The sequence below is a fragment of the Calypte anna genome, chromosome 1 (assembly GCF_003957555.1).
Source record: "Calypte anna isolate BGI_N300 chromosome 1, bCalAnn1_v1.p, whole genome shotgun sequence".
In the NCBI taxonomy this organism is placed as follows: Eukaryota; Metazoa; Chordata; class Aves; order Apodiformes; family Trochilidae; genus Calypte; species Calypte anna.
In genome coordinates this window covers 51,530,187-51,557,702 of record NC_044244.1, presented here as the reverse complement: position 1 = coordinate 51,557,702, position 27,516 = coordinate 51,530,187, and the positions used below count along the sequence as shown (strand labels likewise).

The 27,516-nt window shown below is 42.9% G+C and overlaps 1 protein-coding gene across 1 annotated transcript in view; it reads left to right on the top strand.

The window, feature by feature from the left end:
• The window catches only part of CACNA1I (calcium voltage-gated channel subunit alpha1 I), a 158,713-nt gene that overhangs the window by 52,489 nt on the left and 78,708 nt on the right, over positions 1–27,516 (top strand). The window contains exons 2-3 of the mRNA XM_030447826.1: positions 17,180–17,291; positions 18,287–18,420. Of these exons, the coding sequence (XP_030303686.1) occupies positions 17,180–17,291; positions 18,287–18,420 (246 nt within the window). The remainder of the gene's footprint in view (positions 1–17,179; positions 17,292–18,286; positions 18,421–27,516) is intronic.

The following is a 27,516-nucleotide window of genomic DNA, read 5'->3' as shown; positions in this document are numbered from 1 at the left end:
TGAATTTGGTAAGCCCTGCTTACGATTTTAACTCGTCTCCACATCATGCTGTCACAAGCCCCTAATCAATCCAGCTTTTTCTATGGTAACTGATAAAACCCCTGTGTCTCACTATCTTCCATATTAGAGTTGAGAAAGGTCTGTCAGGCTTACCAGCTGGCTTCCCTACTAAACAGTGTGTGTTGCGTGTTTTTTACTTCCATTTAAACAATCCTAAGGAGCCTGGCTCCCATGAGTGTGAGATTTTTAACCCAGACCTGCTACGAGGTAGATTTTTTTTTGTGCAGTTTCAGTGTGTGTGTCTCAGAATCAGGTTGAGGATGTTCAATGTTATCTTTGCATTGCAGAAAATGTGATTATGTCTGTGCAAGTGGTCAAATACATTGGCTGTAACAAATTTGGGCTCTGCTTTTGACTGCAGCTCTGAGGTCTTGCCCACATGTAGCACTGGGTTTCACTGGAAAGACTGAGGCAGTTGTCATCTTCTATTCTTCTGTTCTTCACCCTATCCTTCTGCTGGAGGTTCCCGTCCAGCAAAGAGGGATGCAATGGCTTGCAGAGCGGTGCATTGAGATGTGTAAATTGGTGTAGCACTCTGCTGACTGATGGAGTTATGGGCTATTCTTGTACAAATATAGAACCCTTTTAGAAAACCATTGGGTGGTAATAACTGGAGTTGTCCCATTTTATATTTCCTCAAGTTGAGCCCTTATCTTCTGCTCTTCCAGCTGTAGAACTGTGGATTATGCAGGCAGGCTTTATTGACATGATTTTGAATGGTTTAAAACTTAAAATTGAGTTATGAAGGTTCTGTGTTAATAAAACCTTTCCATCACATCACCACATGCTCCACAGCACATTAAAAAGCGGCTGCATTATGAAGGGCTTGGGAAATTCAGATTTGTTTTCCTGCAGCTGTTTTTCTGTCCCTGCCAGGGTCAGGTGCATAATTTGTTATCAGCCTCACTGTGCTGGAACCAGAAAGAACCATCTTTGTTTCTAAAAGATGACCCATGATAGCTTCTCCAATGCTATACTTTTTTTTTTTTTTTTTTTTTTCCCCTTCCTTTCCTTTCCTTTAACTTCACTGTTTTGAGCCATTTCACAACTAGAAGGGGAGCAGAAGCACTGTGAGAAGGTGGGTGACTCCTTCCTATAGAAGAATGATTCTCCATCCTTGGATTGCATACAGGAATGGCTTTGTTCCCCTGGGAATGGCATGCATTTCATGGGTTCCTACTCAACTCTGTCCTAATTCCTTATCCCAGTCTTGTGCTGAGTCTCACCAGCCTGGTGGTGTCACTGTCTGGGAGGGCACTGCGCTGGGATGAGAAACGAGAAGGAAAAAACTGACTCAGAGTGGTCATACAGTGACAGGGTGAAAAAAGAAATTTAGTTCCACTCTTCCCCCAAAGAAGCAGACAGACACATACGTGCATGCCCACACTGCTCCCCGTTTGTGTATTGTGCAACAAATTAAATACTGATCCTCAAGTGTGCTATGTGCTATTGAGAGTAGAGGTGTGGTGGCTGAGATTTGGTGGGGTCTGGAAAGTGGAGCTGCAAAAGGTTTTCTGGCCCCACCCCAAATTCTCAAAGTCTTCTCTGTGTTGACACTAGTTCCCTGTCCCTGTGCTGTGGGCTTGACAGGTGGTTGCTTTACTCAGGACCTTGTCTGTGCACCCTGTGGGGGTTTGCTGATTTCAGTGGGGATTTTTTGGACCTCAATAGTGGTAGTTACAGGAGGAGCTAAAGGATCTACAGCAGTTCTTTCCTCAGAGCACAAAGTTTCAGTGCAATGAGGATTGGGAATAATGATCTCTTACATTAATTTTTTTAAAAACTAGGGTTGATTGGAAGAAAGTAGGGTAATTCTCAAATATGTGAAGAAAAGACCTCAAGAGAAAGATTAAGTTTCCAAATAGACATGACTGGCTCAAAATAGAGGACTCTGGCTGTGTAAAAATAACATGGATCAAATGTGTCATCAGAAACTCTAGATATGACAGGAGAAGAAACAAAACACTAACCAAACCATTGAAACATCTGAACTTTTTTGCTGCCCTAATGAAAGACCTATATCAGCTGCTGATTGCCCTACATATATGGCCTATATCCTTCTATATGTTACACATGCATTGGCATACTTCCTTTGAAAAGCTGCCATGCAGTCACCTATAACAGGGCCAACACAAGTCTATCATTTCTTTTTTATGCCCCTTCAAATAAAACCCTGCAAAACAGCATCCAGGAAGCAGAAAGGAGCATGAGGGAGAAGATGTGACTGTTAATGGGGCAGGAAAGGATCAGGCATATGTGTGTGTGTGTGTAGGTTTCACACCAATGGTCCTAAAGCATGGAGAGACAAACAGGATCAGCACAGAGCTTTGTATGTGACAGCACAGCCTGGCGTGACATTCGTCATTTGGAAATTTATGGCTTCATGAGGCTGAAAAGTATATTTGAAGGGTTGATAGAACTAATTACTCTGGAGAAATGAGCTGGACTTAAATAACAAAAAATATTACAATAGGGGTCAAGGCGCACAAAATATTTGTGTGGATTTGTGATTTTCCTCTGTACTGCCCTCCCCAGTCTTAGTGACAGGTGGGTGGGAAAGGTCCAGGGCAAGGGAATGAAAGCCTTATCAGCCTGGCACAGCATGCAGGCATTCAAGTAGGTGTCTGGCTCCAGATCTGGCACCCTGTTGCTGCCCTGGCCCCCAGCTTCTCCCTGGCAAGGGTCCTTCAGCCTATGGGGCTGCAGGACCTCGGCCACCTGGCTTGTTGGCTGCTGATTTTTTCATCCTCCCTGATGGCAGAGGGGCTGGGAGCAGACCTGGCTTTAAGAACAGGCTGTTCTTTCCGGGAAAGTGATGGGAGCTCTTTTGCACTCATTTTTCGAGATTTAAGCAGGTCCTCAATGGCTGTCTCCTCCAGGAATGCTAAGTTTGTCTTTACTATCCTGACCTACGCTCTGTTTTTTCTTTTCCTTCCACTTGCTGCCATAAATAATGTGAAAACTCTTTAAATGCAATGAAGCTAAGTGGCAAAAGAAGCAAAGCATGCTGAAGAGGAGGCCGTGCTTTACATGCCATGGAGGTGCAGACGCCTCCTACTTCCCTCTGACTGAAGGAACAGGTATAGCAATTTCTTTTCCAGAAAACTGATGGTGCAGAGGAGTTTTCTCCTGTTCCAAAGAGGTGCTATGGCAGGACCATCTCTCTTTTCCACCCTGAAAAGTGTTGAATGCATCAGGGAGAATATTTTGGCCCCATATCTGTCCCAGGCCAAAATAGACATCATTCCTGCACAGCACAATGTGCCATGGGAATGGTCCTGTGCAACAATGCACGTCCTGGCAGCAAAATGGATGGATGCTTGAGGCACAGGTCACTGCCATGACTTCTCACCCCTCAGACCTGTCTTTGCCACCTGAATGTCCTAGAAAACTGTTATTTTCTGAATTTTAATCATGTTTCTGTCACTGCTGAGGTGCCACAGGCAAGCTGAAGTGGTTCAGGCCAAGGGCTGTGGACCTACTACTGCTTGGAGAAGCATAGGTATGTGGGCAGCAGAGTATTAAGCTTGTAACTAGAGGAAGGGACTCAACTCCTAACTTCTCCCTCCTGAATTTCCCTACTGGATACAAGGGTGTCAGATCCCACAAGGTATGTGAATGCATCAGAGACAGCTGTGAAAAGATTGTGTAGAGTAGATGTGAGCTTTAAGCCACTGCTAAATCTATTTGGAAAGGGATACACTGCAGATAAGGCAGAGGACAATAAATTTGCAGAAGGTGATGGGTCTGCCAATTGCAGGTATCTTCAGTCTAGTAGCAGCTGGTATGTTATCTCTGAGAAGAGCATGTGGAGCTACTGCTGGGCCCTTGACAGAAACTTATTGGGCATGAAGCATCCATCCTAATCCACAAAGAATAAATCTATCACGTTACCTGGTCACTGGTGCCGACCATTTGCCAATGTCTCACCTTACTGAACTGGGCAGGTTATCAGTAACTTGGTGTCTCTCTTTGGCTTGGAAATCTACTGATCCAGAGGGTTTTGGAGGTGAAATGTCAGCATCATGGTGCAGTCATCCCTGTGGTGGACCTTTGCAGGCTTTGTGACCCTACCTTAGCCCTGTCCTCTGGGGCAGGGGGAGAAGGCTGGGTTTCATACTCTGTCCATCAACATTTGTAATAGCTGTGTCCCAGATAAACAATCGTCTTTATTTCATCTTTATGGTAAAGTTGCTTTATTGCTATAAGAGAAGTAGAAAGTAGGCTGCTGGAAATGAAGTACCTAAGTAGGCAGTATTTAATCAGTGTACATACTGTGGAGGGGAGGGGGGTGTGCAAATCTGAGGGTAGCTGACTAATTGAGAAGGCAACAAAACCTGCATGGGACAATGGGAATACAAATGATCCTTTGGTGCTCAGTAATTAATGTGACGGAAGACGGATGGCTGTGAGATAGTGAAGAGCAATCCAATAAAGGAGCAGCTCCTGCAGAGTCATAAAGAATTGGGGGTGGTTGCTAAAAATCAAAACAAAACCTGTAGTCTCATAAAGACTTTGAGGAGACAAAGGGACACACTTGGCATGGCGGGAAAGAATGGGGCAATGAGCTAAGCTGTAACTGGTAGGTCCAAAACAAAATGAGATTAATGTACAACCATAGTTTCTAACTGGAAACTGTACAGGGAAAAATAAGTTAGGCTGTAAACAAGAGGAAGAGGCATATATTTCCAGAGGCTGTCAAAAACTCCAGAATAAATTGCATAAAGTCAAATCTGTATGAAAGCAAATGGTTCACAGGAATACAAATGCTGTAATAACAATGTACTACTTGTCCTAAATTTCTGAAGAGAGGTGATGAATACAGCAGGCGGGAAGACGCAAAAGAGGGAGCTGCACTGTGTCATACTGATGGTGGAGATTTTTGTTAGTCTGTGACTTTAGCAACTTGTAGGAACTGGCTTTTTTGGAACTGGTCATTCTGTAGTGGTATGTGTAGATATTTGGGTTTACACAGCACACTTTTGTTGAAGGAGCTAGGAAAGGTAGCGAAATCTTCAGCAGATTGGAAAAAAGAAAGATGCATGAGTATCAAAGTGGACCTAGTCTTAATCCAGTGTAACTATGTGCTGAATTTTATCTTGAGAGCCCAGTGAAGGGGTTTGTGGAAAATGGAGGTAGAAAGCATAGGTTTTTTGGCTCCAGCTTGTCTGTATGCTGTGCACATGAACAGCCAGAGACTTCTCTGAATAGGTGGGGGGAGTCCTACATTTATTGTAATCTATAAGCAGTAATGTTCCTTGCTGCTATAAAGTGGAGCTTGGACGCTTTTCCCATTGTTCTCAGGAAAGATTTATGGGAGAACCATTTCTCCCTGTGGGCACTGTCCTCATCAAATGCAGTTGTAGCTGAGATGAGAATGCTCTTGGGTCAAAGGCACTGGAGAACAAATTGGGAAACTCTTGCTCAGTTCCCAGCTGTACTCCATGTCTCCTATTTGCCCCTGGCTAAATCCACTCATTTCCCTGTGCTCTGGCTTCTGTGCACAGCAGAGATCATAATGCATCGTTAGCCTGTCCTGTTTGGTTAGATTAAAAACACTTTGGAGCAGGCAACATGATTTACTGTGTGTTTATGTAACATTCTTCATAATTTGAATTTGATCTTGGCTAGTGACATCCAGGACACGTGGAGATACTTCTTAAATAATACTAATAATATTTTAATATTGATAATGCCTAGCATATTCACAGCATAACCTCTCCCTAAAACAGCACTCAACACTGTTGGCATCGTGGTGATTGAGCATGAGTCATGTTGGCTCTTTTCCCTGGCATAGTGCAATCTGTCAGCTATCCAGAAAGCTTGAGGGGTATAGTGAATATGTACTGCATGTCAGGAACACCTGAATTTTAATTCAGTCCCAGGCAGTGAATTACTGTGTCACTGGGTAATGTTTTGTCTAAAGAGGACTCTGATCTTTGGCCATCTGACTTGAGGTGGTGGGAGGCAGATGCTCGGAGGTTTGTAGCTTCACAATTCTTGTTGGCTGTGTTAGAAACGAAAATTATTGCTCCTGAAAAACAGAGTCTAAGAAGCTCATGCACTGAGAACCTGAATTAGGGGTCACTTTGGAAAAAACCTGCTCCTCTGCTGCTTGCTTTCTTATCAGTAACAAAGGGGAAAAATTTATGTACCTTAAAAGGTAGTATAAGTCAGTTAAAGTTAATGTATTGTTTTGAAGGAAGCACTAGGTGGTTTAAATAATCCCATTTTCACTGACTGGTCTTTGTTGCAGGTCTAAAGAGGAGGAAAGGAAGAGACAGTGCAAATATGCAAGGGATAGTACTGGCACGTCTGCTCATCCACCACAGGGTCCCTTCTCCTCCTCAGATGAGAAACTTAAATAATGAGCATCCCTCCCACCCCTCATAAGTACCTCTGTCACATAGACGTGTCAGGAGCTTTGTTTTCAGGAGACCATCCGTAACCCATTTATGTCCTCGAGGAGGTTCTAGCAGCTGCTGTGAGACTACGTGCTGGCTGGAGCTCTTAGCCTCCAGTTATCTGCTGAGACAGATTGGCTTTGTCATTTGCAATCAGTCCTTCCACCAGGCATGTGTCCTGCAGGCCATCAGTGCCAGTTCTTCCAGCATACCTTCTGGGAACGAGGGCAAAGGGGCATGGAATGCATACAGCTACAAGCCTTTAAAAAAAACCCTACAAGAAAACAACAAAGAAAAACAAAAAACAAACCAAACCAAAAATCAGTGAGGGGAAAAATGTGCATTCAAAGTAGGGGGTGGTGGTGGCATCTTGAAACTCTGAAAATTATGAGTTTTATTTAATTACATTTGATACTGAATCAAATACCAGGAGCTCATACTTGGCTCTTTCTGTTATTGCCCTACATTTTGCTTAGACTGAATGCAATTTCTTTTCTGTGAACTTACTGAGCACTCCCTGCACTTCTGAATTAATCTTTATTTACTTTGCTGCAAAGCTTTGTCACTGCATGACTTTCTTTTCTATACTGAAGCACTTGTCAGAAAAGCCTGCTAAGCTAAGCACGTGATTTAGTGATGTTGTATCCACTGAAAACCTCGCCTAGCTGGGAGAAGGGAGAAAGGCCAAGTGGCTTTATCCCATCTTTCTGCCTCTCTAATTCAGAACTGCTACTGGAGAAAACTGGATGAGGAGCAACATGCTCAGCTCCACTTTCTTTACCAAGTGATGTGCTGGGGAACAGAAATGCCCTGGTTTCTGCAGAGAGCAGAGCCGCTGCGCAGAAGGACAAGTGCTCCTTTTAAACTCTGAAAATTTCCATAATCCACCCTTTGCACTTTCATTGTCATCTTCACATTCCTGCAAGGCAAGGCAGCCTTTTATCAAAGGTGCCCTGAACTTGCTTCAGACATCTGAGTAGTACTTTCATCCCTGTGAGCTCAGCTTGGACTCGTGTGACCTTTTCCAGAGATGGGTGGAAAGTTGTGAAGAGTGGAAAAAGTGATCTGTAACATCTGAAAAACTAGAATGGACTAGAAAGACAACAGTGATAAACAGAGATCAGTACAAGAAAAGGGAGTGGAAGCAGGAAGAGAAGCAAGTGTTTGATAATGTTTTAGACCATTAGTGCGGGTGGGATTTCTTCTTGCCTGTTCTCCTATCCAGGGAAACAGCGTTGTATTTAAAGGCAGGTGTTTCCACCATCCCTTTGTATTTACTGTAAAGCACTAGGGGAAAAAAAAACCAAACCTCAAAAGCAACACCCAGAACCCATGTCTCTGTCTTTCATATGTTTGTGCTGTAGTCCTGGAGAGGTGACCTCCAGTCCTCTGAACCTGAACAGTGACAGCCATTTTCAGGAGGTTCAGTGAAATATCCACTTTGTGCCCCACAGGCCAGTCCCCAAAGCTCACTGAGTCTAAAACCCACAGTAAGAGGAAAAGCCCTACACCTACAGAGCATCAGAAAGGAAGATGAGAAAACATCACTTTACTAGGAAGGAGAAAGTTGTATTGGAAATGGAAGGAGTCATCCACACTTTGTTTTAGACTCTGGCACTTTGCAGCCAGCTTTGCCCCTTCACAAATGCTTTGTTTTCTCTTGTTTGCTTTATGAGCTACCAGAGAGCTTATCTAGTTGGCCTGAGGGGCAGAATGCAGCCTCACTAAAATCAGTGGGAGGCAGGGACCTCTTTGCTGTAGAAGGCCCCATAAAATGTTCTTGTGCATCCTTAAGGGTCTGCATGTCTTCCAAAATGTAGCCTTTTGTTCCTGGTTTCTGAAGAAACAGTTATTTCTTGCTTTGTACTGTTTCATTCCAAACATTTAAGAATTGCTTCCATTTGAGTGGGGGAAGGAGGGCTCTGTAGAGTGAGAGATACCAAGGCAGAAAAAACCCTGCAAAACAGAAAACATTAAGAGTATAGGGAGGGGAAAAAGCAACGCCTTCAATTTTTTTACTTCTCTTGCTTTCCCTGCCCTCCCAAATCCATTGTCAGTAGTTCTTTCCTTCATCCTTTCTTGATGTTTAGAGACACAGACACTGTTATTATAGTGCTATTTTTATCTGGTGGGTATGTCTAGTGCACCCACCCAAGGTAAGGACACCATTCAGATATATAATGACATGAAGGCCAAAGAAGGGACTGTCTATGCCAAACATAGCAAGACTGTTACATCAGTTTAAAAAGTGCTAGGGAAAACTTAGATAACTTTGGATGGTGTTTCTGGGAGGCAGGGCAGTAAAGCACAGAAGCAAAGAGGGAAAAGTTGGAGAGATTTTGATTTTTCCTTACAAAGCAATTTGCATTTTTATACTTTGGAAGGAAATATTTGCCAAGTAAGCTTCATAACATCCAGATAAATCGGATAAAAAAGTCAACAAAAAAATCCCACCACAGGCAATGCTGTGATTTGAGAATGGTGACTCCACCAGCCTCTCTGACTGGTCTTCTCAGTTCCTTGGGTGCTCAGTGTGTCCGTGAGAGCATTCAGCATGATGGCACATCAGCATTCAGCTGCCCCATTCAAATTCAGTTTGTTTTTGTGGAGCACATGGTTAATTCAAGTCAGTCCTGGGCTGTCAATGCCTTCCTACCTTTGCCCACCAAGTTCAAGTCTTCTCTAGAGCAGAGGTCCAACTCAGTGCAAAAACAAAGGCTACCTTGTCTAAGGGGCCTACTTTGCCATGTCTGTCAGTAAGAAATTGCCTTCACAGAGTGAAATCTCAATTAGCAATGAGAGCTTTACCATTTTGATCTCAGTTTTGTTTTCCAGGGGTTTTTCCTCTGATGGGCCTTCTCTGGTGCCTGGTACCCCTATGGCTCCATCTGCAGCAGGAAACAGCTGCTGAACCTACCACTTTGGCTAACAGATCTTGGAGCAAAATTATTTCATCTGTCATATAGCATAATAAAATACCAATCTGCAGTCCTATCACCTCATGCTGTGACCTCTTCGAAGCTCCTGATGTGAAGCCAGGTCATGTTTTGGATGGAGATTTTCAAGGCAGATGCCAAAACACTGCAGGAGGCACCATTTGGGAGTCAGCAGGAGGTGCAATTCCTCAAGCCAATCCTCAGCTGGTCCCACAGCATGGTGGAGTATTGCTTTGCTGGCAAGTAAGGCATGCAGCCCCAGTTCCAGCCAGATGAGGAAATTAAAATCTCTTTCTCCGGGAACAGTCATTGCTTCGAATGCCCTGCTCAAGTTCAAACTTGGGTAGTTGCTTTCTTCTGACCTAAAAAAATATTACTGGGTGTTTTTTTTTTTTTTCTAGACACTATTGTTTTCATGCTTCATATAGTAAACAGCTTTGTAGGAATTTTACACACTGTTAAATAGATGCTTTGTTGCACTCTTGAAAGCTAGATGTAATTTGGTCATTATCAGTAGAAAAGCTCTGGGGCCCAGCTGCTGCATGCATGAGGAAATGATTAACTGTAGGGATGTGTAGTAGCATCGATGAAGATGCATTTTATATGTGAGATATTTGAATATTTAGACGTGAGATCTGCACACCTTTTCTGAAGAAAAAAACTGGGTTTTTTGAGAAGACCAAGGTAAACGCATCCAGGTGGTATGACAAGAAGACAGCATTCTTGGAATAACTCATGCTGCCTTCAGGACTGGCAGGCTCTCCCATGGTCACAGTAGTAAAAAGCATCATAGAGAAGCCTTGCTTTGTTTCTGTAGCCTCTTGCTTGACTAGAGGCACTTTGTGGCCTGTGAAGTCCCTATGTTAGGGCACAGCTCTCTTCTTGGCTGCTTATGGAATATCTGAAGACTCTTCATTGTGTTAATGCCTCTGTCTATATGCTCTCAATATCTCTACCTCTACTGTACATTTTTCCTGCTAAGTGCTGTATTTCAATCTATTCATTTTGGTTTTGCTGGACTTGAGAGTTTAGTGGACACAACTTGCAAATCTGAATAAGTCATCATGGAAAGGGTTTTGAGATATGAGAGATTTGGTTTCTGTAATGAAAAAACAATCCCAAACAAAACCCAGCATTCCAAAAGTAATCTTTGTTTCTTGCCTAATGCTGCAGAGGGATATGAGTTACAACTGACTTAATTCTTGTTAGTATCTAAGCTAAACCTGAATTTGATGTTATGTGGCCAAAATCCTGTGTGGCATGGCACAGGACCTGCTCTCTGAGCAGTCTTGGGAAGTGGGATCGATCGAAAAGGCTGACCTATGGTGCCTTTTGTTGGTGTTTATCTGATTTAACATGGATACGAATGAGGCTTTTTCTTCTCTAATAAATTCATTCTTGATGGAAAGTCCCTTCCAAAGGGCAGAAACATAGAAGTATTGCCAAGCTCTTAAAATCTCTCTACTGCCTCCCTCTTCTGCAATTTGTTCTCCTGCCTCCCAGTAACAGCATCACAAGTCATGCAAGGCTTCCCTAGTGCCTCTCAAATCAATGTAACAGACTTCGGCAGTCCTTTCCTTGGCAATATTGAGAGAGACTTGAAGACCTTAGCAATGTATGTGTCAGCTTTCTAAAGTTCAGGTGCTGTTGTTTTGTGAGAAGAGTGTATAAATGATGATGTGATGAAAGGAAAGGAAACACATACAAGACATTACATTGCCATAGGAAGACCTAGAGCATGTTGACCTTGAGGACTTGTGAGGAAGCTTTATAACCTGTCCTCTATAGCTTGGCCATCATGAAATCCTAGCATTGCATTGCTGGGTATTGGCATTTAATTTCCAGTTGATACAGAACTCAAAAATCAGGTCAAAAAACACGGACTTTTTTCTGTAGTGTTGAAGCATTTCTTTGCCCTAAAAAAGACAAAGAAGAAATGTTTCATCTGTTCCTCAATAGGATTTTTAAAGCTTTTTGTTCTCAAAGTTTTTGATTGTTTTGATCTATTTGAACACAAACACATTTTGAAATGTGTTTTCCTTTGAGTGAACCTCACGTGTTACATCCAACTTTTTCCAGTGTGTTACCTTAGCAGATTGAGGCTGAAGAGGAAGAACCCTGTTGTTTCCATCATCTTTTTTGTAGAAAAAAACCATGAAACTCCTATGCATTACCATAGGATAGGGAAAAAAGTAATGAATGGTGATACGAAAAATTTGGGAGGGGGTGTGTGGAATTCTCACCTGTGAGGGCATCTGCAATAGCCAACAGCAGTGAGGAAGAGAAAATAAGCACTTCTTTCTCTGGAGCTACTTGTTCCTCTGACCTTTGCAACACAAATCACTCCTTCCATTTTTAAATAAAATATTAACTGTCCTGCTGCAGGTACAGCATCCTGGCAGCTTCTTGCAGGAGGGTCACAAAGCAGAGGAAGAAAGTAGGGAAGGAACACAACACTGCTGTTAGTTCATTTCCAAAGGAGGGAGAGAAAATGCAATTGCTGCCAATCAGAATCACGGGATGCAGTCATTTAGCTGAAGGGAAGCATGGTGGGATGAGAGGGATGTGGAGAGGAGCCCGAAGGGGAAGCAGAGAGGAGTGGTCATGTAAATGTGATGTGTCACCTGCAGGGTGCCCACAGCTGTGCCTGCCTGGTGCTGGCTCTGAAGGGGAGGCCTTGAGCTGTGTGTGCATGGATGGCTGGTGCTCGGGGTGCATCACATGGGGCTGTTTCCAGTTCAGTCACTGAACTGCCCTGCTTCATCAGGCTCTTTTGTCTAGTTTGGGGCAGGAACAGGTGCTGCCATGACCAGCCACACCATGGTGCTGGATTTTTCCTCTTGTTGTCAGTGGTTTGTAGTCAAGGAACTTCTACTGTTAAACAGATCTGAAATATTGAAGACCTGAACTGGCACAAGGTAAATGCTAAAAGTGGTTTATAGGTAGTAACAGGATTGTCATGCTTGTAAAACGTAAATATTTTCTGTGCTGTTAGTAGCACCAGCCACTGGGGTGCTCTTTATGTACCCTTACTCTTGAGCTAATGATGGAGGAAGGGAAGAGGAGGAGAGGGGACCCCAAAGTGTTTATTTTTGTTGTATTGTTGCCAATAATAAGATGCTGAGATTGAGGCTGATCCCAAGAGTGTTAGGCAGTACCCAGATTTTCACCTGTAAACATTTATATCCCCCAATACAGTGTACCTTCTTGCTTCTGCTATTTGTCATTCAGGAACTGAGCCCAAAAAGCTTTCCTGTCTCCTGTCACTCATTTCTAGCATCATCTTGCCCTACACATGTTATCACGCCCTACTGCAACATGCTCAGAGAAACCCCTCCACCTTAACACCCCTGTAACTTGTGGTTTCCTGCACTGGATCCATCCCAGATGGTTTTGGGTGGATGATTGTTGGTTCTTGGTGTATGCTGGTGTTGAACTTCCTTCTTGAGACTCTCTGCCTCTCAGACTTACCCTGTGCATTGGAAAACAAGATAGAGGGTCAACAGATATTTGGTGGCTGCCTCTGGTCAGCAGCTGGCCAGGCCCTACCTGGGGCTTGGAGGGACAAGGATGGCATCCATCAGCAAAGCAGTTTTACTGCCAAAGGCAGGCACCATCAGTGGTTCTATAGAACCACTACAAGGAGAGTAGATTTCTCTAAGATATTAGTAAGAAATTATTTTCCTTGAGGTTGATGAGCCACTGGCATGGGTTGGCCAATTTAGGGCTGATCATGGCCACAGGTTGTGGCTGCCCCCTCCCTGGAAGTGTGTAAAGCCCAGTTGGATGGGGCTTGGAGTAACCTGGTCTAGTGGGAGGTTTCCCTGCTCCTGGCAGAGGGCTTAGAACTAGATGATCTCTATAGTCCCTTCCAACCCAAGCCATTCTATAAAATGTGTTTTAGGTATAATATAATTAACCCAGATATGGATATTGATGCCACAAGACAGTGCCTGAACCCAATAGCTTAAGAGGACTTATATAAGGAGAAGGCAGGAAACCTTCCCCCTTTGTTGTTTTTCCTTTTTCATGAATGCTGTGATCCCTTCTTCTGCAAAGGCTTGAATCAACTGTGTGCTGTCACCATTAAGGAACAAAGCTCTCTTTATGGGCAATTTATGGCATATTAGTTTGTTGCAGATATTCTGGTACATTCCTCTGGAACATCTTGTGGTGGCCAAGAGAGAGGATTTGACCACAGGCATTGTTTCCTATTAGTTTCTAAAACCAATAGCTTGCAGGGAAAGGTGCTGGGAGTAGGGCCATGGGAAGGGAGAGCTGTAGGAGGAATGGCTGTGGCACAGAAGAAGAGCACATACATGGGTTCACTTGTAAATAGGAGTTTAAAACTTTGAAAGAAGTTAATTAATAATGAAACTTTTGACTGAATGATGCAGATTGTGAAGATCGGCTTTGCCAGCAGGTGAAATTAATTACAGGCTCAGGCACAGAGAAAAGAAGGGGGTGAAGGATGAGGGGTGGGGGAGGCATCACTGAAAGAAAGATGATAAACCTGGCTGCAGGCTGTTGCCGTGGTGACAGAGGCTGTTGCTGTGGTTGACAGCGGTGACACATTGAAGACAGCAGGTACTTTTAATTACCCCCTCCACCAAAACAAGCAGGGAGCAACCCCTCCTGGCTTGGGGCAGGAGATGCTCTGTTTTTGTCCTCACACTTTCTTCCTCTTCACTGCAGGTTGGAAGTGCCTTGTCAGGGTCCCTGCCTGCTCTGAAAGGAAAACCATGGGGTGGCAGCTTTTCCTAATGTCACTCTAATAGCCTGGGAGCAGCCAGTGATTCAGCAGTGTGCTTGGGAAGCCTGGCAAACTTTCAGAGAGCTGGTATCCAAAAAGCAGGGGGAGGAGAAATCAAGTGCAGCAGGCCACAGCTTTTTGAGAAAGATGATAAGGGCCTTGTGCATTTGGCCCAAATTGCAACATTTTTGGGAGCACTCACCACAGCTGGCTAAATTTTGTGCTCTGATGCCCTGCCAGCTGCCCAAAGGTACCCTGCCATGGTCTGCATGATCTGGGAGGGGAGGTACTGCCAGGGGAGCAAAGGGAGCACGGGAGCATCCCAGCCACCCACACACTGCTGCTGAAATGTGTGCACAAAACTGTAGATCTGTATGAAATAAACCCCTGACTTTGAGCCCCTTTGCCTGAGTTTGGCTGCAGTCAGAGAGCACTCCCAGCTTCTGGGTCTCTCATGTTATATCTTCTGTGTGTTTGCTGAAGAAGAAGTAAAAAAAAAAAAGCTTCAAAACCACTTTCTGCTTTTCATTTTTTATGTATTTCATTTCATCCAAAGCACTGGTTCAGTCCATACCTCTCCTGTCTGCCTTATGCCCAGGGAGAAAGGACTTTTGCAACCTTTGGCTTAGCCTGCACTGAAATTCTTTTAACCCCTCAAAGTGTCATTCAGCAGTGATCTCTCTCTCACAGCTTCACTGCTGCGGCCTTTCCAGCAGTTGTCAAAGCATCTGCTGCAAAATTGAGAGGCTGAAAGAGCTGGGAGTGCTCAGCCTGGGGAAGAAAAAGCTTATTTATGTATATAAATAGTTGATGGGAAGAGTAGAGGAGACAGAGTGCTCAGTGCTGCCCAGGGACAGGGCAAGAGGCAATGGACACAGCATGAAACACTGGATATCCCATATAAACCTAAGAAAACACTTTTTCATTGTGTAGGTAGTCAAACACTGCAGCAGGTTACCTTGGGAGGTTCTGGTGCCTTTGTCCTTGAAGATACTCAAGACCCAACTGATGGTGACCCTGAGCAACTTGCTGTAGCTGATGCTACTTTGAGCCAGGGGATTTGGGTAAAATGACCTGAAGAGGCCTCTTCTGACCTCAGCCCTTCTGTGGTTCTGTAGTTCTGTAAAATGTGACACTGAACAGATTTTGAAAAGTGTGGAAGAGAGTGGCAGTCTGATGTGAAAAGTCCATGGCAGCTAATGGAAACCTCTCCAATTACTTTCCTGGGGTTCTGACCAGGTTGTTAAAGAAACAGGCAAGAGAGAGAAAGGTGAAGTTGTGTTGTGTAGATCTTTGAGGGCAAACATTTTACTTACACCCTTGTGATATATTGCTCTCAGAAGAAGGCCTCTGGTTCTGAAGCCTGCACTGAGGGTGCATTACTTTGTACAGCACTTGGGATTAATTTGGAGAGAAATAGTTATAACACACTCTTGAAATCACCTCATAGCACGATTGGCACAGTAGAGCTGGTGGCCTGCTTTTGTCTGATTTTGCAGCTGAAGGGAGCTCACTGAAAACCAGGTGAGGGGGAAGAGAAAGAATTAATAATCTTCTAGATCAGATTGTGCAGGTTAGTCATGAATCACTGTCAGAGAATGAGCACAGAAGAGTTGCTCAGAACAAACCATACATGATGAGTATATTTCAGAAATGACCAGAGATACAGACCACCGTTTTGGATTAATTTCTGCCAGAACTGAAAGTAAGTGCACTCAGTGAGTTGTATTTTAAATGAGTAATTTCTTAGATCTGTTATTTTAAAATAAATTTAAAAAACCCCAACCCAAACCAAAAAAACTTTGTCTGAAAATGGAAACAGAGCAGATATGTTTATGTGAGGTGTATTTAAAATACCTAAGAATGATGGCTCTGGCAGAAGTTGAAGGTCCATTCTCATTAGATCTACATTACTCCTTTGCAATGCAAATGATATCACAGAGACATGCCTGTTGTTAGAGTTAAAAAACTGCATGTGAGTGCTTGGGTAGTTGTGTTGTAGGTCCAAAGGCTTTTTCAGGAGGAGAAGGATGGTCAAGAGGCAGGTTAGAGGATGGAGAGAGAGCACAGAGAATATCACACTAATACACCATTTTTACCCTCTTCTGTAATGTATAAATGAAGTAGCACTTGATGAAATCAAAAGCCAACAAATTAAAAATAAATTGGAGGAAACAATTTTTAATGTAAAGTGTAATTAGCCAGCGTGGCTCATGGCTGCCAACTATTATCAAAGCAGATATTTTAGTAAGATTATCAACAAAACATTCAAATGAATAAGCAAAGCATCTGCAGGGACACCAGTGTAGCTGAGAAAACAATTATAAGGGCTATCAATCCTCATGCTTTAGGGCATAAACTCATCACCAGCTGGGGTCAGATACACAATTTCCCCCCATGGTTACTGAATAACTTAATTAGGCACATTGTGGAGTCCTATCCAGCATAGGTCACTGCTGGAAGCAGAATAACAGATTAGATGGACCATTGACCTGCTCCAGTAGGGCAACTCTTTATTTCCAAGTTCCTTTCATAAGGGAAGACTTCTAGCCTTGTGTGTTAACCCTTTCTCAGAAGGACAGTAATGACTATGTGTTCATGAAGCCAGCTGTCCAGTTTGATCCCTAGATCATAAAGATATCTGATAAACATGAGTATAGGCCACCATGAACCACCTCCTTCATGCGTTCTGAAGATTCCATAAATCAGCTAGGGAAGGGACTTGGCAAACCAAGAGGAGAGGAGTGAGCATATGTTTAACTAAGGGCAATGAGTTGACTTCTGTAGTTTGATTTGTATTTTTTGACCATAGGCCTTAATGCTGTCTCTATTTTCCCCTTTTCAAAAGAGTTTTGGCTTGACCAAGGAGGAGAGCAGGGAGGAACTGGGGGGGGAAACATAAGACTGGTAAATTTGCCTGCCAACAGTTACGTCTCTTAATCTTCCTTGTTTTGTCACTTCAAGCCTAAATCAAGCTTATCTCAGCCATGAGACTTTTACAGAAGTTTTCCTTGACTCTTTTTCACCTGGTTTGAGTGTGTCAGCATGATGGTGATTTTGCTAAACTGTGTCACCCTGGGGATGTACCAACCGTGTGAGGACATGGACTGCCTTTCTGACAGGTGTAAAATCTTGCAGGTAAGCAGACTTTCTTCTTGTTGTGATGGCGCCCCAGTCCAAGTGAGAAATTTTCACACATGCTTACCTTCAGCATGTGGGCAACACCTTCCCAGACATATTGGCAAGGATGTCCCTGGCAGTATGCTATCCTGTTGTAAAATGACAAGATCTTGCTTTTAGGAGGGGAAAGAGTGAGAAAAGAGATAATGAATGAATCTGTTAGTGACCATGAAATACAGAAGAGTTGCTCACCTTCCTGATCCTGTGCATAAACAGGGTTTTCCTGAAATAGACAGCTACAAGATACATAGCTAATCCAGTGAAAAATGTATAAGGTTACAGCATCCAGGCAGGAGAGAATAGCAGCTCCCAGTGCATTTGGCTACTCTGTTGAAGAGCAAGGGTACTAATGGGTCCATAGGTAATGTGGAGTTCAGGATGCCCAAAAGGAGAAGAAACAAAAGGTATGCCAAGAAGGGTCATGGGTATATCCAGTCTATGAATACACTAGCTGAGCTTCCTGATACCCCACAGAGAAGGTGACACAGAAAAAAGTTGTCACGTATAGTATAGGCGAGGCTGTGACATTCGGATATCTGAAGTCTCCATCTGTGACTGGTATGTGCTGTTCAAGCCATGCATGAAGCTGCATTATGCTCTTAGCTGAACCAGTTGCTATGGGGTGAGGAAAAATTCCTGCTGGGAGTCCCTGGAAGGATGGTATTAACCCTGGATAGGTTTGGATCTGTTGGTGCTGAGCCAACACTGCCTTCCAAATCTATGTTAGAAGTCTCTGAGTCTACATCAATTACTTCACCTGTGGGGAAAAATAACTATAAAAGCCCCTTGCTTACTTGAGCAGCAGGAATCTTTGATGACACGGATGCACGGAAGAAGCTTTTCTGGCCCTGCCTCTAACTCATTTTCAGAAGTATTGGAATTTGTATTTATCTCACATTCTGCATTTCAAAGACAAAGCTTATTAAACATGCTCTTTGGTTTCTGATTGGCAGGTATTTGATGATTTCATCTTCATCTTCTTTGCCATGGAAATGGTCTTAAAGATGGTGGCCTTGGGGATCTTTGGCAAGAAGTGTTACCTTGGTGATACTTGGAACCGCCTGGATTTCTTCATTGTCATGGCTGGGTAGGTCAATAATTTCTGGGTTTATTTGTTCTGTGTTTGCTGGAGTCTTGCATGAAACAGAAACAATGTAACTGAGGGGAAAGTTTCCACTCTGGCACTACTCCAGTACATATGTCAAACTGGAATCAGACCTGCTGGGGTTAGTAGTCTGTGGAAGAAGCAGTAGACAAGATAGCTTAGCTCCCTGGCTAATGTTCAACCATCTATCTCACACAGCTTCAGTAGAGGGTGTTAGAACAGCTAACCCAGAAATATTATTATTATCATTATTATTATTACTATTATTATTATTAATGTCTGAGTGGAAGAGATGTGTAACCTTTACCAAAACAAAGCTTGCTTCTCCATTTCCAGCAGCAGTGTTTCAAAGGTAGGAGTGTAATTTTTGTAACTCTGGGCTTTTGTCTTCCTATTGCACTGGCTTTACCCAGGGCATTATTGGTACAAGTTGACATTTCAGTGTTTTTTACTACAAAGTTGCTATGGTGAAGCTCTCATTTCACCTCTGCATGTATGAAGTGGAAAGCCTACCAGGATTTGCCTATTATAACCCAGGAAAATGGCTGTCTCTGCTACCAATAGGCATGTACATTTTTTTTAATTTGTCTATTTTCAATTAGATTGCCTGGTAATATAATAACAGTTAAAAAAAAAAAAAAAGGTAAGAAAACAAATGATGTAATATTGCTGTTCTTACAGCAAAGAAGTGTGAATGTTTTTTCAGAGAGAAACCCCCACTTTCCTCTTCCTTCTCCAATAAAGGAATTATTTGCATTAATACTCACCTGGAATACTCACATTTTACTGACTGAGCCAGCAGTGAGTGAGCTCGTATTGCAGAGTTTTCCCATGCAGTGTGGAGCAGCATTGACTTTATATTTGCTTTTGACACAGTTCTTCTATAGCAAGACTCCGAAGTCATTCCCTCTGAGATTTTCAAAGTAATTTCAGTTGTAAAAGTTTGAAGAGCAACTCTCAGCCTGCTTGTGCATGAAAGGAGGACAGGCAGATGAAAGCTGGAGCTTTTTCTAAATTAACACAACATGCATGAGATGGAAAGACCCTTCTTGTGGCTGAGCCTGCTGTGATCAGCATCTGATTTAAAGTGGCCCTGTGTGGGGACCAGAAGGCTAAGTTAAGGCATGTGATGCGCGGTGGTGAGAAAAGCCAGATCATTGCATGTTCTCACCTGAGCTCCTGGTGGCAAAATTACTGGTGACTGGATGCAAGGAAAGCAAGACCCCATCACAGCAGCCTTTGGGGAGGAAAAGAAAGAACAGGTGTGTTTGAAAGAGGGACCTTGCAGCCCACGATGCTCCTTCGTGTGGGTGAAGTGCTACATTATGCTGGAAAGAAGGTTCTTCTCCAGATTTGGCACAGGATCACTGTTGTGTAGGGTAAAAGGCTTGGGAACAGGGAGTCTTCCTCTGCCTGTTGTACCTTGCAAGTATGGTATTTGAGTGGTTCTGTATGGAGAGATGAAGAAATCAATGGGGCACTGCTAAATGGAAGAGGGTGGCCTCAATTGCTTATTCCATGCAGAAATGGAATGGAATTCATGGATTCATGCTACCTAGATGAGAAGGGAGTAAACCTCATTTGCATGTTTCCCTCTGTTGCCACTGCTGGCAGAAATTTGAGTAAAAACAGAGTCTTTTGTGCATCTGATAGCAGTAGTAGGAAAAAAATCTCATATCTGAACTCCTTTCAATGCCTAGGAGACTTAGAATCAACTCCTAAGATATAAAATAATCAGTGTGGAGGTTTCTTCATTTCAGATCCAAAACTGAAAGAAATCTGTTTCGTGATTTCTATACAATTGTTCTCATGAGGTGTCAGGCTGAAATGATAGTAATCTCATTAGAATATCTGATCTCAAAAGACTTCTGCTAAAGAAAGATTTTTCTATTTTGTTATATAGAACTAATGACTATATAATGTATTTTGAGTTATAAGAGCTTGTGGTTATTAATTCATTTTTCTTTGAAATTCATGAAAATTGTCTGCACTGCTTAAATCAAATCCAAGGCTTAAACTTACCCTTACATACAGGCTGTAGGCTTTTATTTAACCTCAAATTTAAGCCCTAAGCTTTATCCTACTAGGTCCCACACCTGGATCAGGGATGGCTTCAGCTTACTCTGGGTCCGTATATTGCCTTAGCCTTCTGACTAAGACAAGACATCCTGCGTTAGCATGTTTTCTTCATGCCTGTGAATTAGATACTGATCAGAGGCTAATTAGTGTTATCTAAAGGGTTTCTCTTTTTCATGGTTCTGGACTCCCATTGCCTGCAAGGCAGGTCATAAATTTATTTCTCAATAAAGCATCCATGATGTTGGCAAGTAATGCATTGTTTACAAGATGTGCAACTCCTCTCAATTGCAAGAATAAGGACTGCTCTTCCCATTGCCTTTTCTTCTCTTCAGCCTTCCCAAATAAACACCAGCCAGGCAGCAAAGGTTGGAAAATTGTAGCATGGAATAACAAAACGCAGGCAAAGTTCTGTATTGTTGGGTGTTCCTGGGCAGCTGAGATACCTCCATCTGGCTGGCAGCACGACAGAATGTTTTATCAGAGAGCATAATAACTATTTGCTGCTATTGCCCAAGATAGTGTTTTTGTTACATAAACCATGTATTCAGGCATCCATTTGTAGTCTTCTCCTCACTTCCTTGGAAAGCCAGAATCCATAGTTTTAGTCATCTGAATGGAAATGTGCCTCGTGTGCCCCTGCCCTTCTTGCCCTTGCTCCCCACGCAACTGAGCAGCTCAAGGAGGAAGACTCCATTGTCACTAAAAATGTTCAGTTTCCATGGCAATATGAGCTGACATCACCAGAACTTTCTCCTCTCTCACACACTCCATCTCCCAACCATGTTCATCACATTTTTGGGTTTTTTTTTTCAGAAAGGATTAGAAAAAAACAGAACAACACTCCTAAGTTACCAACCTCCTATGTTGTTCCCCTTGGAGTTCCTAAAATTGAGGGAGGGAGTTTGGGTTGAAGAATGCTGATGTCCTTGAGCACACAGGCAGCTGGGGTTGCAGACTCAGCTTGCCAATGCTCCAGTTCCCAACTGCTCACTGGTGACAGGAAGGTTGCAGGATCCCAGACATTTCAAGCAAAGTGTGCTCATCACCAGCTGTCCTGGTGGCACTACCACTTCCCCTGTGTTTGCGATTAGGTCTTGTCTGTCATGGTTGCTTTCTGGCAATGATGGGTGCATTTGGAGAGCTTGATCTGAGATAGCTTCAGAGAGGAGCTTCCTCAAGTTGGGAGCCTACTATCTTTTAGAAGTTGAACAGTAATGTATTGAAATGTGAACACCAATCGTATTGAATCGTATTGAAAATGTCATCCAGTGTGTATACATGTGTGAATTTAAAAGAAGAGTCACTTATTTCTGGATTAGCACTCATCAACTTTTGAATCCAGTTCTCTAGTTAAAAAAAGTGAGCAATTTCTCCTGCTCATTCTATGCTATGAGGCAATTGTGTTCATGTGGTTGGAGATGATGCCACTGTCCCTCTGGGAAGGATGATGCTCCCTTTACACGAGTCTTTCCTGAGGGTCCCCATGCAGGGAGTGAATTCATGCAACTTTTGTGGGCTTTTGGGCATTAATTTCACTAGAGGAGTGGTTGTTCTGCCTCTCTTGAGCCAAGTGTTGTAATTAGCAATCTGTGGTGAGAATTTTGTCTGTCTGACCTCTTCAGTGGCATCCTGTCAGCATGTTCTGGTATAAAGTTTACTTGTGTAAATAGGTAGGTAGGTAGGTTAAGGGGTAGAAGGCTTCAGTTCATGGCTGGGGAGATGACTGTGATTACCAGTGTGTGCCAAAAACGTGTCCAAAATTTTCCCTTAACTACTTTCTAGTAGTGACTTTCTGTTTTGAAGTCCAATGGTTGAGGAGGGGCTCATATATCTTTCAGAGAATGCCTCATCTTTACCTCACTCCATTATCACACTACAACTTGCTAAGTATATCTCATAAGCTGTGGTCAAACCCCATCCTGACCTTGCCTTTGAAGAGAGGAATGAGTGGTATATTTTGGCATTTTAAGATACACTTGCAGTGTTTTTTAACATTTTTTAAAAGTTGTAGACATCAGACACAGGACTCTGCATAGATGCTTCAGTAGTAATACTGTCTCTCTTTTTCACCTTGAAATTCCCTAGTTCCTGCAGCCAAGCATTGCCATAGCTCATTTTAATCAATCACAGCATCCTCTCTTGTCAGTTCACTGAGCTGCTTTCTCTATTGGCTCCAAGCTTGGTGACTGGGACTATTTTCCTCTCAATCCCTTCTTCTGAAATGAGAAAATCCCTTCCTATTAGTAGGAACAGCAAACTTTGTTCCCAGATGTATGCTATTCCATTTGTTCATACTGGAATACATATTATTTGCATTTCCAAAGCAGTTCATGCTGTTCTATAGCACTGACTTGTCTTCTTCATTTCTTTTCAGTTCTCCTAAAAATATGCTTCAGCTGCAAAATCCATAAGTATTTTTCTTTTTTATTTTTTCTTTTTAAATTTTCTGACAGGTTGTGATAAATAAATAAAGAACAGAATGGTAAGAATCGTGCATTAAAGAAGTACTTCTACTCTCAGATGAGTCCCTTTTTACTGTTGCATGTGAAGTTTATAACTTAGCCATTTTTTCTCCTGCTAATGTATGACATGATGATTTCATATCATTCCAGCCATATCAGTGTAATTACTTGTGTGAACCAGACTTGTCATCACACAAGAAATAAGAGCCACTTAGTTTGATGATGTCTGTTTTTCTTTAAACCTGTGTTGATGATGGTTAATTTTATTATCCACCTTTAATCTGTAATCTATCAAAGCTGCATATTGATGATTTCACTTCTGTACTGTGATCAGCATCAGTCCAGTCAGCCTATTGTGTTCACTGTGTTTCTAAAGTACTGGCACAACTTTAGAATTTCTCTGACCCTTGGATGCTTTCCCAGCTTTCTGACACTCATCAAAAAACATCAGTACTGGTCTAGATCATTTTTGGTCATTCTGGTTTTAAAACTCTTGGATAGAAACTGCCCAAGCCTACTTATCTTAGAATATCCCTATTTTGATAGGGATGACCTAAAATACTTGATCACAGCTGGAGCTGAAACTAGCTCATTACCATCTATGGTACACATACATCATCCAGCCTTCCCCGCAGGACTTCTTTTTTTAATTGAAGTTTTCTGGCTTTTTACAGTGTTCGTGACAATTTTGTTTTCTTGTTCCAGTGATTAACTCGTACCATTGTATGTGCTTGTTCAAGTCTCCAACAAATTTTCTGCAATTTCCATCTCCTAATTTGTATTCATTGGTACCAACTTCCCCTCCCTTGCTATTGCATTGCTGCTTTTGCTTTCACTTATGCCGAATTATCTACCTCGCCAGTTCATCTTCTCTCTCTTGAAGCTTCTTGGATACCTGATAAATATTCCTGACCACCATTTGTTTGTCATACACAGTTCATGAATTATAGTCTTTATCCTGATCAGTCTGATGCATGGCTGTGTCTTTGTGCTTTCAACTTCACGAATATACTTGATGAATTAAAGAAATCATATCTAGGACTGCTGATGTCCTTACTTCATTTGTACATAACATATGTAATCAAGTAGTCCTAGCTTTAAGTTCTATGATTAAAATAAAAAAGAAAAAGATAAAAAGATAAAGCATTTATTAGACAACCCTTTTATCTTCCATACTTAAATGCAATTTTCTTTGAGTGGGATGGCATATTACTGTAAATGCTGGGAAACTGCAAGGAGATTTAGGTGTCCCTAATGCATGTTGTCCAACTCTTGCAAATGGATAAGTGCAGGGTTTTTCTCCTATGAATTACAGACCAATACCAAAAGAGCTTGTCAGCCTCTTTTCTAGTGTGAGCTAGAAATACATAGGATCACATTCATAGGGTCATAAATAGTTTGGGTTGGAAAGGACCTGGTGAGGTATCCAGTCCTTGTTTCTTATCAAAGTTCAGTTCTGCTCCAATGGTTTGTGAGAGATTAGGGGCTCACAGCTGCTGTTAAAATTCATCAGTGTCTTACCATTTTTGCCACTTCCCACACAGTCCAATCTTCTTGTCCAAAGGAGGGTCAACAACAAACTCAACTTAGGTTGCTCAGAGTTGTCCAGTCAAATCTTGAAAACCAACAGAGACTGCACCAACTCTCTGTGCCTCAGCCCCACTCCTGATTTATCTCTGTAGCTGGTCTGAACTTCCCTTCCCTGCTTGGTTTTGTGTCTGTTGTGTCTTGTTCTCCTGTCAGGCACCACTGTGAAGAATCTGGCTTCCTCTCCTTACTAATCTCCATATAGGTACCAAGGAGCTGCTGTTGAATCCCTCCAAAATTATCTCCTGTACAGTTGAACAAGCTCCCATCTGCCAACCTTGCTTCATAGGGTAAATGCTCCAGCCCCTCAGCATCTTGGTGACCTTCCACTGAACTTTCTCTGGTTTATCAACATCTCTTGTATTGGGAGGCCCAAAACTGAACGTGCTATTCTAGATGTAGTCTACCAAGTGAAAAAGTAAAGGGGGTGATCCCTTCCCTCATCTGCTGGCAGCACTCCTGTTGCTGCAGACTGGTATGCCATCAGCCTTCCCTGCATGGATTAGGTGCAGGACCTTGCATTTGTCTGCTGAATTTCATGAGGCTCCTGTCAGCTCACTTCTCTAACCAGCAGGAATTCTCTGCTTTATACAGCAGAAAATTAATCCATAAGTATTCACTTCGAAATTGTCACTGATTCTGTACTAGAAAATGCCATTCTGACAGTGTGTGCTACTCCCCCTCCCTTTCTGTCCACTTGAGTCTTCCTAGCTAGGCTAAAATCATTGATTTTAATATTCCTTTCATGCAGATCTTCCCACCAGGTTTTCTTAATGCTATTTAGGCTGTTTATGCTCATAAAGTGAACAATTCCTATTCTTTTTATTACTCAGGCCCCTGGCACTGGTGTACAGATGATACCATTTTTCTCCTCTTTACATCTTTTAGCGTCTTGATTAGTTTCATTCTAGACATGGAGGCTCTATACAAATTAACTTTTTTCCTAATTTCATCACTTTCCCGTTTGGTCTTTCATTTAACAGTCTCCTAGCTGTTCTATCTCTCAGTTCCCTAAAAACTAGTTCTTCTAATGAAATGCTGCTTAATATTTATGCTTCTCCAGGGGTAACCCTGTGTTCTGCAAGTCTCCTGCTCAGTGTGCTGGCCAAGCCAGCACTTCATTAGAAGATTACTCCATTATCTCCTTTTCCTGTTGGGTAGGATGGGCCACTGAGGAGCTCAGCTCATAGAATCATAGAATGGTGTGGGTTGGAAGGGACCTCAAAGATCATCAAGTTCCAGCACTCCTGCCATGGACAGGGACACCTCCCCCCACTAGACCAGGTTGCTCCAAGCCCCATCCAACCTGGCCTTGAACACTTCCAGGGAGGGGGCAGCTACAACTTTTCTGTGGCCAACCTCTTCCAATGTCTCACCACCCTCACAGGAAAGAGTTTACTCCTAATATCTCATATAAATCTGCACTCTTTCAGTCTAAAATGGCTCCTCCTTGTTTTATCACTCCATGCCCCTGCAAAATGTCCTTCCTGTAGTGACTTGAGGTACTGGAAGGCTGTTACAAGGTCTCCCAGGAGCCCTCTCTCCTCCAGGCTGAACAACCCAAACTCTCTCATTCTGTCTCTGTCTAGAGGAGCTCCAGCTCACTGATCATCATCATGGCTTTCCTTCCTCCAGTAGGTCTATGCCTTTCTTGTGTTGGGGACACCAGAGCTGGACATGTTACTGCAGATGGGGTCTCATGAGAGCAGACTAGAGAGGGAGAATCACCTCCCTTGACATCCTGGCCACACTTCTTTTGCTGCAGCCCAGGGTATGGTTGGCTTTCTGGGCTGCAAGCAGACATTGGCAGCTCATGTTGAGCTTTTCATCAACCAGCACCCCCAAGTCCTTTTCCTCAGGGCTGTTCTCAACCCATTCTTCACCCAGCCTGTAGCTGTACCCATATGCAGGACCTTGCACTTGGCTTTGTTGAACTTCATGAGGTTGGCATGGGCCCACCTCTCAAGCCTGTCAAGGTTCATCTGGATGGCATCCCTTCCCTCCAATGTGTTGACTGCCTCACACAGTTTGGTGTCATCAGTGATCTTGTTGAGATTGCACTCAATTCCACTGTCTGTGCCACCAACAAAGATGTTAAACAGTATCAAAAGATGGTAAGAACTGAAAGATGTTAATGGATGAATATATACATTCATCAAACAAAGATGTTCCCAGGTGAATATTTCTTGCCCATTTTCTTCAGAAATTGTTTGGTATCTGTCGCATGTCATTATAAGAAAAAGAATTCATTTCAAAACACATCATCATAGGTTCTGGAGGTTTGAAAACATTTTTAGTTTGCTTTTTTAATATAATTTCACTTATACTATGGCAGCACAGCTGTCCTGTGACATCTTAATTTCTTCTCTAAAGCATCCTTTCCTTTCTGAGTAGATATGCAGCCTTTGAAGAGGGTTTTCTAGCACCTTTGTACAGCTGTAGCCCTTTAGATTGAAGAGAACATTTCTTCTTGCCCCTCTGCCTTTTGGCTAGTTGCTTCTTCAGGAGTGCTTTATTCAGCTTCCACATTTGGAGCCTGGCTGGGAAGTATTTCTGTTAACTGAGATGATGATGATTAGTAGTAGTATCACCTTCTCTCTCTGACAGTTATATGATATCCTTGATTTCTGCTTCCCCTAATTCCTTAGATATTGCACCCTTTCTTATATAAACCCTGAGGTGATGCTGCTTCCCAAATCCATCTGAGCCTTTTTTCCAGCCCTGTTCTTGCCAGTGCTGTCCAGCCTCAATGTGTGAATGTCTAACCAGCAACTCTCTCCCTGCTTGGAAGCCACCAGTTTGCACTCACAGCCCCAGAGTTATTTCCCTGCATTTCAGCCCAGGAAAGGAGGCTGGAAGCTTTCTGAAGGGTGAGAGTTACCAGCACCACTGCCTCAAATTCCCACCCAGCCCTGGGAAACAAAATTGGCACCTCACAGTGCCCTTCCAT